We start from the raw sequence: 19824 nt of genomic DNA, 5'->3' as shown, positions 1-19824 counted from the left end.
TTGAGAAAGCTTGCCCTGCTTAAACAGCTTCAACTTCTTGAATATCCACTACCATTTCCTTAAATGCTGATCTCCAGGTAATCCTCCATTGTGGCAAATAAATTAATTTCAATCCTTCTAAAACTCAGTCCTGTCTTATATCTCACAAAAAGGATTCTTCTTCTCCTACATTTATCTTCGAGACGCTCCTATTTCTGGCAAGATTTTGGGTGTTACGCTGACTCTTGGCATAAAGCAGCACATTACAGTTATTGTTTCTTCTGCATCTAAAAAACTTGGTTTTCTCTTAGCGTTACTTTTTTTCCAAACTGTTGTTGACTGTGTAGAAATCGCAAATCCGGCCTACCACAGAATATTGTTCCCACATCTGGGGTGGTGCCCCCAAAACCTCTCCCAGGCTTATAGATTCTAATCAAAAGAGGCCAGTTAGGTTAATTAATGTGTTTCATCTGTAACAAAAAAAAAAAAAAAAAAATAGTATGATATTAGGGTCACCCATATCTACCCATATATATTTATTGTGTCTGTAAATTGCATGTGTTCTCTGGTCGATTTGCCTGTTTTGCTGGACGAAAAAACCCCAGTTTCTGTTGGAAAATCCTTTCTGTCTATGCCTGAGACTGATTAACTCAGCCATGGAGTGAAAAAAAGCCCATTAAAATTCCTTGCATCATTGATGGGATTTGAACCCTGAGCTTTTCCCCTCTGTGTGGGGGAGATCAGTGACGGTACCGCTGTGCTACCAGCGTGGACAGTATCTACTCTGTAACAGTCTCTCCACTCTCTGTCTCATAGGCGTGCTGTTTCTGCTGCATGCCTTTATTACAGATACTTCCACGGGCACTGTTCTTCTGAATTGGTTTCTATGATTCCCGCTCTCTCTTTCAAAGCAATCCGAACACATGCCGCAACCAGTCAACATCCTTTTACTGTCCAAGTTCAGACTCACAGAACCAACTTTTCTTCTTCCTCATTTATTCATTCAGTTTCTGTTTTCTGGAACAACCTTCCTTTTAATGTATTTCCTGAAAATTATAATCAACAGAAGTTCAAGTCTAATGTCAACAAGTATCTTCTTTCAACGTTCAACCCATGCACGGTACTAAGTACTATAGATTCTAATAAAAAAAAAATAGTACCTGTACATAACAATGGTCCTTGAGAATCAAAAGAAATTTAGTATGGAAAACATATTTATTTTACATGATATACAGTCTGTCCTCGTATAGCACGATAGTTGTGTTCCTAGAAACCCTCGTGCAATGCAAAATCGTGCAATATAAACAACAGGCCCTATGGGAAAAGTGGGGTTAGGTGCCGACCACCCAAGATTGAACACACATTTGGAACCAAAACATTACCAAACACAATAAATAATCGGGTAATTTTAATAGTTATAAAATACGTAACGATTAAAATACGTAATAAAAAATAATATAATATTTTTTTATTTTTATTATAATATAATAAATAAAAAATATTTATTTTTTATTATTTATTTAAATAATAAAAATTTATTAATAAAATAGTAAAAAATTTATTATATTAAATAAAATAGTCGTAATAAAATACTTACATATTTTATAATACGTAAGTATAAATTATAATACGTAAGTCGTAATAAAATGCTTACGTATTTTATTACGACTATTACGTAATAAAATATTGCTAATGCTTTTGCTTCTATCGTAAGCAAACTTGTTTTTTGTTTGATTTTCTATCCAAACAGATGACAGCTGTTCCATCTCTTCCAATTCTTTGTGTCTTAATCTAATGGATTTTAATTACACTTTGTGTTGTTCCTGCTATGAAAGTTGTTTTTATTTTCTCTGCATTCTTTCTAATTCTCGGTGTTGCTTCATTTCTGTCTGTAGCACGTGCAATATCACATGGTCTTTCATTTTGCTCAAAGCGTTTCACAATTTCATATTTTTTTTCTATCGACAGAGGCGGACTGGCCATAAGCCTTACCCAGGAAATCCCGGTGGGCCGGAGGCCGGTGTGATTTTGGCCATAAACCGTAGTATGAGGCCACTATAAATTTTCCCGGGGAAGAATTTTTGACCCAGTCCGCCTCTATTTATCGATATTGCTTTCTTTTTTTTTTTCTCTCTGAATCTGCAGTGTCTTCGCCAGGACGCTTCCTTTTCACACCTTTTAAGTATTTTACTAATTTTTAGGGAATAAAGCACAATTACAAAACGAGGAGGCACGCTTGATACCCATAAGCAAAGCTGTGCCCGTGTAGCAACTGAATAAACAACACCGTAAAGGCCGAGATACACTATTAACACCTCACATTTCTAGGGGTTACTACCATAAAACAATTTCCAGTTGCGTTTGTGCTAGTGGAATCTGTTATAAACTGGTAGTAAACTCCATCTAATTGCATTTTCGATTATATCGATAGCTGGAATTGTGTTGGTTTTTACGTTATTATAGTGAAATGTGTTTCCCCTTCACTGATATAAAAAACATAAATACATTTTCAGAATCTTCTCTTCATTCCTATCGTGTTGCGTTCGGTTGGGGTGATTCTGCATTCGACTGCCATTTCTTGTAAACACAAAGGCGAATCGTGCATAAGCGAATTCGGTTCGTGTTATATAAGATATCGTTCCCCTATTTATAAATCGTGTATGATCGAATTCGTGTAATGTCAACACGTGTTATACGAGGACCGACTGTACTGTAAGTTAGTGAACTAATTATAAAGAATTGTGGGAGATGCGGTTTTTTTCTGTGGCAATTCTTTACGTTTAATTTAATTTTATTGTTTATTATTAGTTGTATTTTGTAGTTTACAATAATATACCTATGTAAATCTAAGCAGACGCCATTATAGAATTTTTAGTGTGAACCCCCTGGAACACTTTCGCTAAGCACCGGTTGGGAACTGCTGATATAAGGTAATGTTTAGGTGACATCTTGAGTACTGTATACGGGTCTGGAAGTAGGGTTTATACAAAAACCGACTTTTGAAAAAAACCAGTTTTCGAATTCCAGTATATCCTCAGGTGCTCACATCTGGTGAGTATGGGTTTGGCACACCCAGGATTCTGAGCTGGATATCATCATTCTTCTCTTTCTTGGTGATTTCTCTCTCTCACTCAGGGTAACTCGGAAATTTATTTTAGCTGGTGCAGCATAAGCCTCAGACTTCCTTGCCCTATATGGCTAGTAATAATAAGAATAAGAATTTCCAAATAAACCGGTTTTTGAATTATAAAAAAAAAAAATATATATATATATATATATATATATATATATATAATTAAAACAGTAAAAAAAATATTTATACTTATTTTAAAATTTTTCGGTTTATTTAATATTTATGGAACTACAAAAATATAACAAAATGAAACATGCTCTATACAAAACCAAATAAAAAAAAAAACTAAAATAACTGAAATCCGTACAAAATATAAATTATTAATTTTTATTTCATTTAGTATTTTTCTTCGGGAAATATGATTTCAAAAAACATAAAATGTCCTCTGAACAATTACTTAATCTTGTTCTTATTCTAGATACAAAATTGCCTGAAATAGAAAATACTCTTCACTGGCTACTGAACTTGGTTTTGTTTTCAGAGCATCAAATGATAAATCTAAATTCTTTGTTCCTTTATTGGTTGCCTCAAATACTGAAAATTTGGCCTTCAGTGTCTTCAGACTTGATATTATTTCTTCAGGTTCCTCAAGAAACCTATGAATTGATTTTTCCATGGCTTCTTTTAGAGCATTGCCCTGATTAATAGTTTCTCTATCTCTGATATATTCTTCATCGGAATCTGTTTCCATACAAGAATTTGGATATATAATCTAGACAATATTTTTCCAGATAACTTAATAATATCGAGTTTTGAAACTAGTGGAAATACACTAGATTTCTTTGTTAAAATGTTTTGTGGATTTTGTCTTCCTTCTCGAATTCGTATTTCTAAAGCATTTAATAATTTGGAACTAATTTCAGTCTTCAAATTTTTTAGTTCATTTAACAGAAATTCAGATATGCCTTCACTTGTTAATAAATTGTTATCTCACTGCCCTAAGGTCTCGGCTGCTAGACATACTGATCCCAACACTAAGAAGCTCCATGATTTTAGGATATTGAGCTTCATTCCACATATGAGAAGCACCAATATCATTCAAAGCTAAAACAGCACATTCTTTTAATGTTATAAATCTTTCAATCATGGCCTCTAAACTGTTCCATCTTGTTTGGCAGTCAAGAATCAGACTTAATTCCTTTCCTTTTTCTTGTTTTACATAATTCTGAAGGATACAGCCATCTGTTTATTTGTACAAGCCTGTTTTGATGATAAGGTATTGTCTACCATAAAGGATGTTAACTGTTATAGGATCTACGAATATGAAGTTTATTTATTTTTTTATTATTTCCAAAAAAAATTTGCAAATTTTTTTAATTTGGGAAATTGATTGTTTGTAACTGTCAGACAACATAGGAAATCCACAGTCGTTATCTAGATCAAGAAATTTAAAAAATCCTTGCCATGGCCATCTTCACACTCTACATCATCTTCTGATTCCTCACTTGTAACATATACAGCAGCAATTTCTTTATTTTTATATAACACATCAGTAACTGCTAAGAGTATGGTGTGTGAATAGCATAGTTAATTAATTATAGGTGATAATTGGCCAAATTTTTTCATAACGGCACCATCATTTGTCGCTGCAACTATATCGCTTTCTAGATCCGAGTTAAAAATTTGTAGCCTCTCAGAAACTAATTCTGGTGTTTTCTGAGCATCGCAGGAACTAGCTATTGGGACTAAGCCCAAATTAAAATCTTCCGCAAAATGGTGTACGTTGATATTCAAATATCTGCGATTTCTTTTGCTAGTCCACTCATCTAAAGTTATAAAAAAAAATTTCCCATTCTTCTTAATACAATCCAATTCATTTATAGTTTCACGTTTGGCATTGTCATAAAACGTATGAATGAGATCCATTACTCGAGTGTTGTTTTTTTTTTTTTTTGGTAATGAATATCCCTGTTGTTGCAAAGACTCGTATGAACGAGCTTGTTATAATGCTATTAATGGACAATCCATCCATTGCAGCAAGTTTTGCTGTAATTTCTTCTAAACTGCTCCTTTTTACAAAATTAAAAATACTGGCTTGTTTTTGCAGGCAGGAGGAGGGTCCAGGTGTTTCATGCTTGTCGATCGTTTGTTTTCTTGTCGATTATTATTTTATGAACTGCTTTCAGATGATTATGGAGATTGCTCTTAGATGATTTTGCAGCTCAACATTTTATTACAATGATTGCAGCATGCCTTGTCTTTTCCAACCTATTTTGAAATTATTCCAAACCTCCTACTTATTTGCAACATTCATTTTGGTCTAAAAATCAAATGAAACATTTTAAATATTTTTATCAATGACATTGATATTTAATAATGAAAGAATGTTATATTATTAGAATAGACATTAATATATTTACTTCCTTTGTTTTTACTAACTAAAACAATAATAATAACATAAACTTCCTGTTCCTGCTTGTGATCAAACTCAAGTGAACGGATCTGTCGCAGCACGTTGTGTATTGCGTAGTACGGGTAGTACGCAGGACTAAACTGGTCTGATGGGGTGCCCATGAGCAACACAGCTGATGTCATCGGTCAGTCTGTGTGATGCCACATAGAATAGCATAATAGAATGCTTTTGTGGATTTGCATGTCAGACATTCGCCTGACTCATGAAGATTAGTTTTACTACAATATGCTTGTGCCCGAGGCAATTTCAATTCAAAATGTTAACGTTTTTAATTAAATAATTAATTAATTTTTACATATTAATTCTAGTATCTAAAACTGGTTTTCGAATTTTACAAATTTATCCCAAAAACCAGTTTTTAAACCTGGTTTTTAAAAACCAACAAACCCTATCTGGAAACCTCATTTTAGGAAGGATGTGGATTTTCTAGAATGGGTGCAGAGAAGAGAAACAAGGATACAAAAGAGCACCCTTCTATAAAATGACTATAGTTCTGGAAACTGGGCACCTGTGAGGAGGCCTGTTTGAAGTGTTTAAGGCCTTAAATGGATTGAGTAAAGTAAATACATATGGGCATCCTAACTTTTGCTCAGACAGCACAATAAAAGCTGATGCTGTATAAGCCTGCTTTCTTGCATCATATTCATCTACTAATGCTAAAAGGAATATAATTTTAAAATTAAAAATGATGGTGATGGGATGAAGTTTTCAAATTTCAGATGGGATGAAAGATAAGATGTGTAGTGCTTTATTTATTTATTTTTAGTTTTTGGCTGATGCTATGATAAACTTACTTCCTTGCATCATTTGCCACTGTAATAAGCCAAAGCCTTAGCCTGAGTAGTCTCAGCGTTCAATGTAAGGAAATGATTGTTTTATTTTTAATCTAATGCAGTAAAGCATACAAGTTTTTTTATTCGAATGCCCACCTGTAATCCAATCATATTGTTGTGTAGGGAAAATGGAGCTCACTTCTGGTGCTAAGGGCACATATAATGGTTATATGTTTAAATGGAAAGTTTACTTCCATACACCACTACCACTTGGCTATTCACTTAGGTAAAATAAATTCACATTTCGTCTTATGTTTGTTAATGCAGATGATATGCCAGCTAATAGAAGAGAAGAGTGGCGTTGTCTCGAATTTTTAAATGTATAGCGAATTCACTTATATAGGTGATGTTGTTCTCCTCCTCCTCAGTCTTCAGTGGGAAAAAAAAAATGAACCCCATGATTGAACATTAAATGCAGTTAAACATAATTTATTTCATTAAATAAAGTATTTTTGGTATGTCAAGTTACTTCATTTTAATTCAAATTGCTCAATAAGACAATCCTAGTAGAATTATTAAATTAAAAAAAAAAAAAAAAAAAAAAAAACACAATGGAATTTTATAAGTGTATACATGGAATCAAATTGAGTTTATAGCTAAGAATATATTTAGATTTGAGGGAATTAAGAATTGCAGAGTTTGCTGTAAGACTGAAACCACTTTTAAGATGATTACCTACACAGCAAAACAGTCTTTCTTTCTTTTTCTTTTTTTTTTTTTTTTTTTTTTTTTTTTTATGTAAACCCCAAACACGAGAGGTATTAGAACTTATAGTACTTAGTACTGTGCTTGGGTTGGAGGTATAAATGAAATAAATTCTTGGTATAAATGAAATAATTTCATATTTAGTCAAATGCTTACTGCATATTTTTTTCCTTTTAGAGAATTCAGTATGCAAAAACTGATTCAGATGTTGTAGCTAAAATGAAAGGTACTTATGTTGAAAGACCTAGAAAAGACAAAGTTCAACCAGAAACAATAGATGCAAAGAAACAAAAGAAAAAGGCTGCTAAGGAACAAGCCAAACAGCAGTCTCAACCTGGATTTGGACAACAGCCAATGGCAGCAGGAGGAGGAGGAGGTGGTGGTGGTGGTGGGGGAATATCACAAAGTGTAACAACATCTGGAATTATGTCTCAGCAAGTAAATTCTGGCCAACCAGTTGGTAAGTTGACAATCACTTGATCTTTATTGGAATTATACTAATATAGCTTGTTGCTTACCGGTTAATCACAGGATATAGAATTTTGTAAATGTTTTGAATTATTTCCATGGATTGTATTTATAGATACTGTAAAACTTTAGCATTTTGGGATAATAACTTTTTTTCAATTAATGATATGTGAATATTTTCAAGTTGTGGTGGATAAAAACAAAATGTATTAATAATCCAGCAACTTATATTAATGATTTTGCTACAATATGATTTTGCTCTGACACGATTGATAAATTGCGGAAATCCTTGCACAACACGGTACTTATATTACATGGTTTCACTCTAACATGGTTAGACAATTGCAGCAAACCTCGCGTAACATGGTATTTTTGAGTTTACGTGGAGAAAACCCCGTTGGATATAATTTTTCAATATTTCCATTCTTTTTTTTTTTTTTTTTTTTGTGAATCCCAGCTGTTGTCTCACTAGTCGTTATGCAAAAAAAAACTATTGGGGAATCCCATTGTTTGGTTGTTGGCTGTTGAACTTGTGCTTCTTTGAGACCATAAACAATTGTGACTTTGAAGCTTGCAGTTTGTGACTTTTAAGGTTATTTTGGTTTTCATTTGATCATTTATAAATTTTTCTGGGTATGTATTACTAAACTTGGTTCTTAAGAATGGTATTTGAATAATTTCTTTGTTGTAAATTAAATTACAGCTCTAAATTATGGCTAAGGAATGTTGGTATAATTTAGCTAACTGCCAATTTATTTAAAAAACACTTTCTAAATTGTTTTCTGCCAGCTGTGGAAAACTATTTAAAGCAGAAAAATCTACAGATTTCAAAGTTTTATTATTATTATTAATATTAGCTATATGGTGTAAGGAAGCCTGAGGCTTATGCTGCACCAGCTAAAAAAAAAAATTCTGAATTACCCAGAGAGAGAGAGAGAGAGAGAGAGAGAGAGAGAATAAGAGTCAGAAGTACAAGGGAATGATCAAGAAAGAGAAGAATGATGATATCCATCTTATTATTGGATAACGCACCAGGCCATCCAAAATGTTGAAGTAATATTCCTACCACGTAATACAACTTCTTTAATTCAGCCATTAGATCAAGGCATTATATCTACCTTTAAAACTCATTACATCAGAAAATCATTACAATGTATTTTGGAAGAAATTGATTCCAAATCTATTGAAGTGATGGAGGCATGGAAATATTTTTCAGTTGTGGACTATCGGAATCATAGCTTTATCGCTCAAAGAGGTAAAATCAAACGTCAACATTAACTGTGTGTTGGAAAAGCGTATGGCCAGAGTCAGTTCATTCAAGAAATATGGTCGAACCAGCAGAAAACGGAATTGATGCTACAGTAGAACTTGCTAATTTGGTAGGAGGGGAAATTTTTGATGATATGACCACTGAAGACATTCAAGAATTGCTGCTAGAAAAAGAGGCTGGAAAAGTGGATTTGGTGGAAATGTCATCAGAGCTAAATCAAATCAATTCAGAGGATGATAGTGCAGATGAAAATCATGAAGTTCCAAATTTTACCCCAAAAAGCATAAAGGAAGGCATAAACTTGGCCTAGCAATTAGAATCTTATTTCTTGAATGCAGATCCTTCGACTGAAAGGAATGCAAAGTGGAATTCTAAAGGGAGCTTAAAAAATACTTAGCTCCATACCATGCAATTTACAAAGATCTATTCAAGCAAAAGAAAACAATCCCAGAATGCTGAATTTTTAAAGAGAGAGCAGAAGATACACGAAATCTAGATGCTGCAGAAGAAAGTTCGAAAGGTGAAGATATTCTGCAACAGAGAAAACATTCTCGCTTGATTGTGCTTTGTGGTAACGAAGAGAGAAATTTAAATGACATTATCTGACCTATATGTATCACAGTTTGTAAGGCGCTTGTTCAGTTATTACTATTTTTAATAAAAATTTAAGTTTCTGATAGTTAATAATAAATGATGTATTTTTGTTAGTTTTTGGAACTTAATGTCCCTTTTTATACTGGTTCTTAGTCCCATATCACACAATTTTGCACTATACAAGATTTTATAGGAATCTAGCTACCATGTTATACAAGGCTTACCTGTATTTTACAAATATGGCTAAAGAATGGGGGGGGGGGAAAGAAAATTAACAGAATGATCAAGTGCAGATAAAAAATATTGAATATAAAGAATTCAGATCAGCTAGAAGATGATTTTTAAGCAAATAAGTTAATGTGTAAATACTGGTCTTAAAGGTTGTCGCAGACATGCCAGACAAGCTGTGCTTGTTACCTTCGCCTGAGATTAGGTCTTTTCCACCCAATGTGGGGAGGGCGGCAATTCGACCAACTGTGCTATCATGAGGGCAAATCTGGAAGTATAAAAACGCTGATGGAACTGATATTTGGGTGACATTCAAGTCAAAGTGGATCCAATTTCGGCAAAGTCCGGTTGGTGTGTGACAGCCAAATCCTCTGCTTGCGCCTTCATGATGGTGAGACTGTTAGTAATTCTGGGTATAACCCCCATGTGCAAGCAAACTGTGGGTGACCACCCAGGTGTGAAACAACATAAGCAGTGGTCGAGGTGTGGTGCCCAAACCACATGGAAGAATGCCACCCCTCTGTTTTACCAGGCAATACTAGGTGGTAGATGACTCTAATCAACTGGTGCAATACCACCACTTTGCTTATTGGAGGCTTGAAGTGGTGGAACCCATGTTTATTCTCCAGACCTAAGTTCCGGTCAACCCTTCCCCATCTCTTCCATCACGCAGTATTATTGATGTCTTTTGAGGTTATGATGAACACTATGGCGAGATCCAAACTTCCTTACATTCCTTACACTTCCTTACATTTCTAAATTGGTGTTCGCAGGCTAGCCGCTAGCTAGGACATCGGACCAAACCAATTGGTAACTTTCTAGGAGGCTTCCAGGTCAGCTAGTGTGTAATCTTGCTACCGCTGCTCTGCCAGATAGTGACTGGAGGGAGTCCCAGTAGTGTGTATGTGGGGTGGGGGGGGCATTGTCGAGGTCACATTATGTCAAGGATCTGGTATGTTCTTACCATGTGTATGCCATATCCAAAAATTTCATTTCATCATTCAGCCTGTCCTCCCCCCCCCCACTTTTTTTACTATTGAATACACCATGAATTGTCAAACTAATAGAGAAAACTTATCTGCAAAAATCTCTAAACCTCCCAAAGACTTCCCAGTTCATTTCACAGATATACATTGTCTCAAATCTAATCTCAAAGATGTCCATTTCCACTTACAGTCTGCCAAATCCCATGTACTTTTTCTGAGAGAATTTCAGTTATCAGTTGATTCAGCTATTACTCATCTCAGTTGTCCAAATTATTCGCTGTATGATTCCTTTCACCTCAAATGCGGTACTTGTACTTATATTATATCCATTCCGATATTCCCTGTCAGAGATTTGGTAACTTGGAATCTTCTCTTTTCCATCTTCTCTGGCTTAAAATCTCTCTACCTCATTCTGTAAAATTCATCTGTTGTCTCTACCATTCTCCCAACTCCACTAATCATTTGGAACCCTTTGACTTCCCTCTTTGCAACTTCATTTTCTCCAGTCCAACTTTCCTAACAGCGAGATGATTTTAATGTTCACAACTCCAGCTGACTTCTGTTTTCTAGTCACACAGACCGAGATGGTTAAGATGCTCAGGCTTTTACAATTGCTAATGACCTCGCAGAGATTGTTCATTTACCTACCAGAATACCAGACAAATCTAACCACACAGCCAACACGCTTGAACTTTCTCCCACAAACAACCGTACTAAGTACATGGTCGAAGTGAGTGGTCCTTTAGGCACCTCAGATCGCAACTTGGTGATTGTCTCTTCTCCGATGGAGCCTTTATCTCAAGGCTATTCCCAATCTCGTGTTGTCTGGCACTACAGCAATGCAAAATGGGATGACCTGCAAGATGTGTTTTTTATTCCTTTCCTTGGTCGGATTACTGTTTCAAAACTTCTGATGGCAATGTTTGCTTGACTTGGCGCATTATGGCCTTAGCTGCCAATGCGCCATTAAAAATCAAATCAAAATCAAAAAGTCAATGTTTGCTCAGATCGTGTCAGTGAAATTATTCTTGTAGGAATGGAATCCTTTATTCCACACTCCACTTTAAAATTTCATCCTTAATCTAAAACTTTGTTTTCCAATAAACGTGCTAAGGCTGTTCAAGAGAAGAATGTTGCACATCATAATTGGCTTGTTTTCATTTTATGCCTACACCAAAGCTCGCAACAATTGTAAAGCAGTTTTTAATCAGAAAGTTTTACTGGAGAAAGTCAAGTTGCAAAGAGAGGAGGTGAAAGAGTTTCAAGTGATTAGTGGATTTGGGAGAATGGTGGAGACAACAGATGAATTTGACAGAATGAGTCAAAGAGATTTTAAGCCAGAGAAGATCAAAAAGAGAAGATTCCAAGTTACCAAGTCTCTGACAGGGAACATCGGAACGGATATATGCACAATTACTACCTTTGAGGCGAAAGGAATCGTCCAGCAAATAATTTGGGCAACTGAGATGAGCAGTGGTTGATAATTCAATGAAGGCATCCATTAAAGTTTTTAATTTTCTCATTAACTTACAGCTCATGTTGCAATCCCTTATTCATGTTCCTGACAAGTAGTTCACACAGTTTCAATGGATGGTAATATGTAAACTGCTTTGAAATTCTGAAAAAAGCTGAAGTTCTCTGGAATTCAAATTTAAAAATTGATGAAATTAAATTAAATGATAAATAAATAAATAGAGGAAAATCCAATTAGATCTTTTGCAGTAATTTTGCTGTAATGTCTGGAAAAACAGGTATAAATAAGAAAATTAAAACTTAAAAGCATTTAGCTACATAATGTTCATTTTTGCAAACCCTCAAAAATTTCATGAAGAAATTCATTATTCAGAGCCACCACTATCAAATATTCACTATGGTGGATCCACACTTGTTGCAAACTGACTTGTAAAAGGATTTATCATATGTATATGGTCCCTTCGCAGTCATAATTAGACCTGAAATTTTCCCCTTGAGCAAGGATTATAAGAAAATTTGTATTGCTATTTCATAACATGATCTTTCCTTTCTCTTGTAAGTGTAAAAAGCAATGTGAAAATATTCAAATTCCTCATTAGAATTTGCAAATTTAACGAGTATCAAAGCAACGTCTAGCTTTGTATAATTTAACTTTTCCTTCTTTATTTTGTTCTTCACTTCCTGTTTCCCCTGCATATCTTCCTCCCCTTAAATTATTCTTGCTGTTTCTTCTTCATTTACTATGATACCCAGCCTTTTAAATCCTCCCAATTAATATTCTTTATGTTACTGCTGTGAAAGATATTTTGAGCTTTGACTTTGATTTATTCTAAATCTCTTCTGGGAACGAGACTATATGTGTGAAGACGTAGCCTTCTTGAGCTCCAGCAACAGCTAAGTTTTTTAGAAATTTTATTGTATTTTTGTTTAATTAACATATTAATTTGTGTTTTACAAATAGATTAAATGGGATTAGTAGCATTCGTTAGGTTATTATTTTAAATTTAGCTAATGATTTTGTAAGTTACGACTTGCTACTCATACTGCTATTATATCGAGGTTTCAGCATGAAAGTTGTAGCATGTAACCAGTAGCGCAGAGGAATATAGTAGGGTTTTAATTGTAATAAATAAGTAGCTTGAAAGTTTTAATCACTTTTTGGGCATGTATCTTTTGTATTTAGCTAGGGCTATAACTAATTTAACATTGTAATCATTACAGTATAGCCTGACATGATAGCGTATACTTCGAACTTGTACTCGAATTTTTATGTTATACCTTACACTCTTCGAGTGTAAGGTATAACATAAAAATAAATATTGTAATACATATCACTGCATTAGCTTAGTATATTATTATATAGTCAAGTATAGTATAGTCTAATCAATTAAATTTATCAACCTTGTTAATTTTCATTGTTATTTAATTAAATTGTATTTAAACAGCAATCATGCCCCAGACTAGAGCAGCAAAGAAACGTGCATAAAGTAGCAGGAGTCCACGGGGGAGAACCAAAGTGGGCAATTCTCCAACCCATCAGAGCCTAAAAAAATGTGCAACTTGTGAAATGTTTGTGGAACTTTCTGGAACAAGAAATAACCTAGCCAAGGGGGATGGATGTCTTTGTGTGTTTGTGGTAGGTGCAGGGAGTGTCAAGGAATTAGGTGCCAACTCAGCATTCTGATGGGTGTGAATGAGAATTTGAGTTGTAGGGTGGATGCCCTCAGAGGAATTAAAATGGGAGACCAATCAACCTTTCAGCTGCCCAACTCAACGCCAGAGCTCACTCTTGTGCATCAGGCAACACAGAGGCACTCTTCAGGGCAGAATGCACTGGTCCCACAGGAGCTAGTTATTGTTGGTGTCAGGGAGACAGGAAATATATTTTGCAAAAAGGATAGGTGGAACATCACCAGGGTATGTCTGCAAGGGACAAAAGTTGATGACGTTGTAGAGCAGATATCATCTTTTAAGGGACAAAGGATGATATCGTTGTATACATTGGCACTAATCACATTAAGAGTGGGAGATCTGAAGACTTACTTAGCAAGCTCTGGTTAATGTTGAAAAAAATTTGCATTAGGGTTAAATTTGAAAATGTCTGCAATTCTGCCCAGACATGATAGGAGGGAGTATATGATGAGAGCCTCTTCGATCAATTCGGCCCTGGAGAGACTGCGCAAGGCTCATGGGGTAGAATCTTTCTCAGAGTGGTCTGTGCTTGTTAACAGGAGAGACGGTTTCTACAGGGATGGGATACACTTAAGTAGAAAGGGTGCAAGAATGTTTGCTGATGCTATCGAGACAATGTTAGGTGGGTCGGGTAACTGCTAGTTTGGGAGAATTCACAGACTAATAGATTAACAGTAGTCGCAGGCAGAGGTGAAAGTGATTCTTGCACTGCTTCTATTGGAATGAGCACCAGCCTGGAAAGCAAGGTGCTGGAGATTTCCAGGACTACTGTGAGTTATCATGGAACAAGTAAATACGTGGGCTGTGTTAGGATAACAAAGAGTAAGAACAGGTGCATGTATCCTTGCATGTACACCTAATCTTATTAATCAATTAATCAATTAAATTTCTAACCAATTAATCTTATTAAATTTCATTGTTAATTAAACTGTACTTAAACAGAATCATGACCCAGACTAGAGCACAAAGTGCTATAGTACTGTTGGTTGAGGAGAACCAAAGGGAGCGATTCTCCAAAGCATCACAGTCTAAAAATATGTGCGAAGTGTGAAATGTTTGCAGACCTGTGTAGAACAGGACATGATCTAGTCAAGGAGAATGTTTTTTGTGTGTGTGCAGAGACTGTGAAGAAATTAAGTGCCAACTCAGCATTCTGATGGGCATCTATGAGAGTATCAGGTAGTTGCTCTCGAAGAAATTATTATGAGAGCCTCAAGCTTTCAGCTGTCAAACTCAAAGCCAGAGCTCACTCTTCTGCATCAAGCAACACAGCAGCAATCTCCAAGGCAGAATGCGCTGGTCTTGGAGAGATTGTGCAAGGCTCATGGGGTACAATTTTTTTCGGTGTGTGCGCCTGTGCTTGCTAACAGAAGAGAGTGCTTCTGCGGGGATGGGATACATTTAAATAGAAAGGATGCAAGAATATTTGCTGATGCTATCAAGGCAGTGTTAGATGGTTCGGAAAACTGCTAGCTTGGGGGATTCACAGACTAAAAGATTAACAGTAGCCGCCGACAGAGGCGAAAGTGATTCTTGCACTGCTTCTACTGTAATGAGCTGCAGCCTAGAGAGCAAGTTTCTCGGTATTTCAAGAGCTGCTGAGAATCATCACAGAACAAGTAAATACGTGGGCTGTGTTAAGGTAACTTAGAGTAAGAACAGGTGCATGTATACTTGCATGTACAGGCAGTTCTCGCTTCACGAGTTCCCGGGTTTATGAGCTTTATTTTCTTTCAAAGTATCAAGTATCAACAAAATCAAAAATATGAACATTAATTGCAAAAAATGAATGTTAAACATTCATAAATACTGCATTTTAAACCACGCGCATAGTTATACAATACAGTGTACCATGCTTTACGATATTAATCCATTACCATCGTATTACGAAAATACCATAATGTGAACCGAAAATACTGTAATTGTTTTTTGTTAATTCATTCCGCGACCTCGGAAGTTCAAATTTTAACTATATAACTCCCTAAAACGTTTTTTATAGTGTAAATTGTATTAGTTATCAATTCAAATCATCAAACCATACATTTTCAACATTATATGTTATAAGGACCAATTTTGAATGGCTTTTTGATATTATTCTAAAGCACATTTCTGGAAGTTACGACCATAAAACAATAAGAATAATTTGCAATTTCCGGTTTATTGGGCCTTTCTGTTACTGCAAGCAATTCTAAATGGGTAGTAAACTTGATGTTATTGCATTTGTGAAATTACTGATAGCTGGAATTGTGTGCATTTTTTACATTATTATGGTGAAATGTGTTTGCCCTTTACAGAAATCTTCAGTCATATAAAAACAAAAATAAATTTTCAGATTCTTCTCTTCATTCTTTTTTTTTTTTTTGCTTCGTAAACTTGTTACTCTGTGCAAATCATGTTAGTTGCAATTTGTGCGTTCCGTTAAAAAATACTTATGCATGCTATTGAAATTTATAAAGAAAAGAGAAGATTGTTTTGGAAATAAACGCCTCTTGAAGCACTTCTGAAGAAGACTACTCCTTGTGCAACAAACCAATGAGTGCCGAGCCAATAATGAGTGATCAACGAGTGTGCATTTAGTCGTGATGATGATGAAGAATAAACATTCTTTAACATTTGTAAATAATTTCTCTGTTATTATAATTTGCTTGATTTTACAGGCTACGTTTTCATTTCTTTGTATAAATCAATCATTGTTTTAACATAAACTAATTAGCTAACTAATTTCATTGTTCATAACGTAACCCCTATTTTTAACATTGTCTATGGGGAATAAATTCACGCTTTATGAGCACGCGCTAGGAACGAATTAACTCTTACAAAGTCGAACTACCTGTGCACCAATGCTAGAATTACAGTTAATAAATTTGAGGAATATGAAGTGCTGATCAAGACATCAAAGACAGATATTGTTGGGGTATTAGAGACATGGTGTCACATAGATATAAGCAGTGCAGAATTGGAATTTCTGAAGTTCAATGTGTACAGAAAGGATAGAAAAGGAGGAGAGGTTATGTGATTAGTTAAGAAACACAAAATCTAAGAAAGTGCATCCAGTTGATATGGATGAACAGTGCAATGCTTGAGTCAGTTTGGTGTGACATAAGCACTGGGAAAGGGAAACGGAGTAGGAGTGTTATAGGCCTAATGACTTATAAGTACAGCGAACAGTTGTGCAGAGAAATAGTGTGCCAGTAAAGGTCTTATAATGGGGGGTTTTTAACTTTCCAAATATTTACTGGAACTTATGGTTGGTCACTTGTACGCTTGCAAGACTTTTGGTGTAGATTTATTGGAGGATTGATTTCTACAGCAACACGTCCGAGGAGCAACCAGAGGGAGTAATACTCTTGATCTGATTATCAGCAGTAATTATTCCTGCTTAAGAATTTGCAGATAAAGGAACCACTATGTGATGGTGATCACAGTGTACTGATGTGGGATTTACTTCCAGGACGAATAACGTACACATTCACCTCCAAAAAAAAAAAAAAAAAAAATTCAGCAGAGTATGTCAGCAAGTAACATAATAGCCATAGCTACTATGTTATGAGATGTAAAAGACACTATTCACGCTGATTTCCTAGAAAGTGCAATTAAAATCCAGCAGGAAATAAAGTATTACAAAACATTGGTGAATATTATTGTGATGTATATGTAGTAGAATGAAAACAAAAGATATAACTACCATCAAGGGTAAAGGTAAGGGTTTTTTTGTTTTCCTAAAGCTGATTACAGTGGTCTCAGACAGTTTTTAAATTCTATACAGTGGGATCAGCTGGTGACATTTAAAACAGTGAATTCTAAATGGTAAGCCTTCAAGTCATTAATCTTGGAAGCTACTAGGCTTTTCATACCAACTAAGAAATACTAGTAAGATTTAGACTTAAATGAATGTGAGATGAAGTAATGAGGCTTGTCGCAGAGAAGAAAAATGTGTGGGATTCATATAAATTTTCAGGTGACATGGAAGCCTATGACAGATATCAGCTAGTCTGTAATCAGAACACAGAGGAGGTTAGGCAAGCAAAGACTGATTATGAGAAATCCTTGGCATAAAGGATGCAAATAAAATAAAAAAAAAAAAGATTTCTTTATTCATTAGCATTAGTAGAGGCATATGATCCAAGAAAGCAAGCTTTATGCATCAGCCAGGAAAAAAAAAAAAAAAAAAAAAAAACACCTTCCACTTCACCCCTCCGTTCGTTTGAAATACCTGTCCATCTGAGCCTTAAATTTATTTAGGCTATCAACTTCCACAACAAGGGATGGAAGTCTGTTCCACCAACCAACTACCCGCTGGCTAAAGACAAATTTCCGGACATCTATCCTACATCTGTCTTTCCTCAATTTGAATTTATGCCCTCTCAGGTGATTATTCTGAGCAAGAGGCAGAATCCCATCAGCATTGAGCATGCTCAAACCATTCAAGGCTTTATACCCCTCTATCAGATCACCTCGCCGGTGCCTAGTCTCCAGACACTGTAATTTGCAAAACTTAAGCCTTTCTTCATAAGAGCAACCCTTTGTTCCATTCACTAACCTTGTTGCCCTTCTCTGTACTCATTCCAGCAGCTCTACATCGGCCCCGAGTGCCAAGCGTTTCTAGTGATCAGGTGATATCTCTGCGATTATAAAGCGATTTCTAAAGTGATAGTGATACATATTTATAGAGTTTAAAGAAAATTCTCTATTGTACATATATATATAGTTGCTGAAAAGTACCAACACAAAGAATCCTAAGAAAGGAAAGACACCTTTCTTTTATTTATTTTCTAGTTCTACTAACTACTAATCAACTTCCGCTTGGTCACTAGGTGGCACCGCTCCTGCCTCCCCGTGGCGGGGCCGGAAACCTGGGAGGAAACGCTCTCACTCCCAGGGCTAAAAGGAGCAAACATGAATGATCCAAATATCACAACCACAGATCCCAAAGATCCGTCTCCTTTGAGTTGGAAAAATGAGGATAATGAGACAAATGTTACCAAAAGACAAAAAAAGGACATAACATCGCTTCACGCACCTACCTTTCTAGTCCTTCATTCAACATCAGAACAGCCATTAGGAAAACTGTCGCCATTTGTAATCCAAAAATGCCTAGAGAGTGTAGCTGGAACACCAAAAAATGTCAAGAGACTGAAATCAGGCGACATTTTAGTCGAGACAGCCAGTGCCAAACATGCAGAAAGACTTCTTCAGATGAGAACTTTTGGAGGGATCCCAGTAGCAGTCTCTCCCCATAACAGCCTAAATACATCAAAAGGAGTAATTTCTGAATGGGACCTTATTAGTGTCTCAGAAGAAGAAATTAAAACTGAGCTAGAAGATCAAGGTGTCATTGCTGTGAGAAGGATTAATGTAACTAGAGATGGTATACTTACTCCAACTAGAAATTTGATACTGACCTTTAACACTCCCAAACCACCTACATCGGTAAAGGCCGGATATCTAAATTGTAACATCAGACCATACATTCCGAATCCTCTCCGCTGCTTTAAATGCCAAAAGTATGGTCATTCACAAATGGCATGCCGTGGAGTTCATATCTGTTCCAACTGTGGATCTCAAGATCATACCAATCAGAACTGTCCAGCCGAGCAACCGAAATGTCCAAATTGTAAAGGGGATCATTCCGCCTATTCTAAGAACTGCGAATTCTGGAAAAGAGAAAAGCAGATTCAACGATATAAAGTAGAACACTCAGTCACATACCAAGAAGCTAAGAGAACTGTACTCCCGACTATTTTAAACAGACCTTCCTATGCACAGGTCATAAAGAATCGGCGTACAATAGAGACGCAAACAGATTTCACGATTCCCCCAAAGAAGTCTATTTGGGATTGGGCACGAGGTCTACTTATCACATCCCAGCCAAAACAAAAAGAGAAAGTCACAAACACACCACTATCTGTACCTCCAAATGCAAAACACTCAGAAACAAAAGCCACAGAAAAACGTAATATCATAAGCCAGAAGCCAACGGAACAAATGGATACAGAATTGACCAATCAAGCAGAGGAATCAGTACTGGAGATTTTTGCGGAAGAAGAGAT

The 19824-nt window shown here is 35.7% G+C and overlaps 1 protein-coding gene across 2 annotated transcripts in view; it reads left to right on the top strand.

The window, feature by feature from the left end:
- snf (U1 small nuclear ribonucleoprotein A snf) overlaps positions 1-19824 on the top strand; it is a 162060-nt gene that overhangs the window by 82654 nt on the left and 59582 nt on the right. For both annotated transcript variants that reach the window (XM_090371777.1, XM_090371778.1), the window contains exon 4: positions 7241-7523. In XM_090371777.1, the coding sequence (XP_090227903.1) occupies positions 7241-7523 (283 nt within the window). The remainder of the gene's footprint in view (positions 1-7240; positions 7524-19824) is intronic.

Source organism: Mastigoproctus giganteus, chromosome 4, assembly GCF_048544385.1.
Source record: "Mastigoproctus giganteus isolate SK-2022 chromosome 4, ASM4854438v1, whole genome shotgun sequence".
NCBI lineage: Eukaryota > Metazoa > Arthropoda > Arachnida > Uropygi > Thelyphonidae > Mastigoproctus > Mastigoproctus giganteus.
Note: the sequence above shows the minus strand (reverse complement) of the source record. Positions and strands in the feature narration are given on the sequence as shown.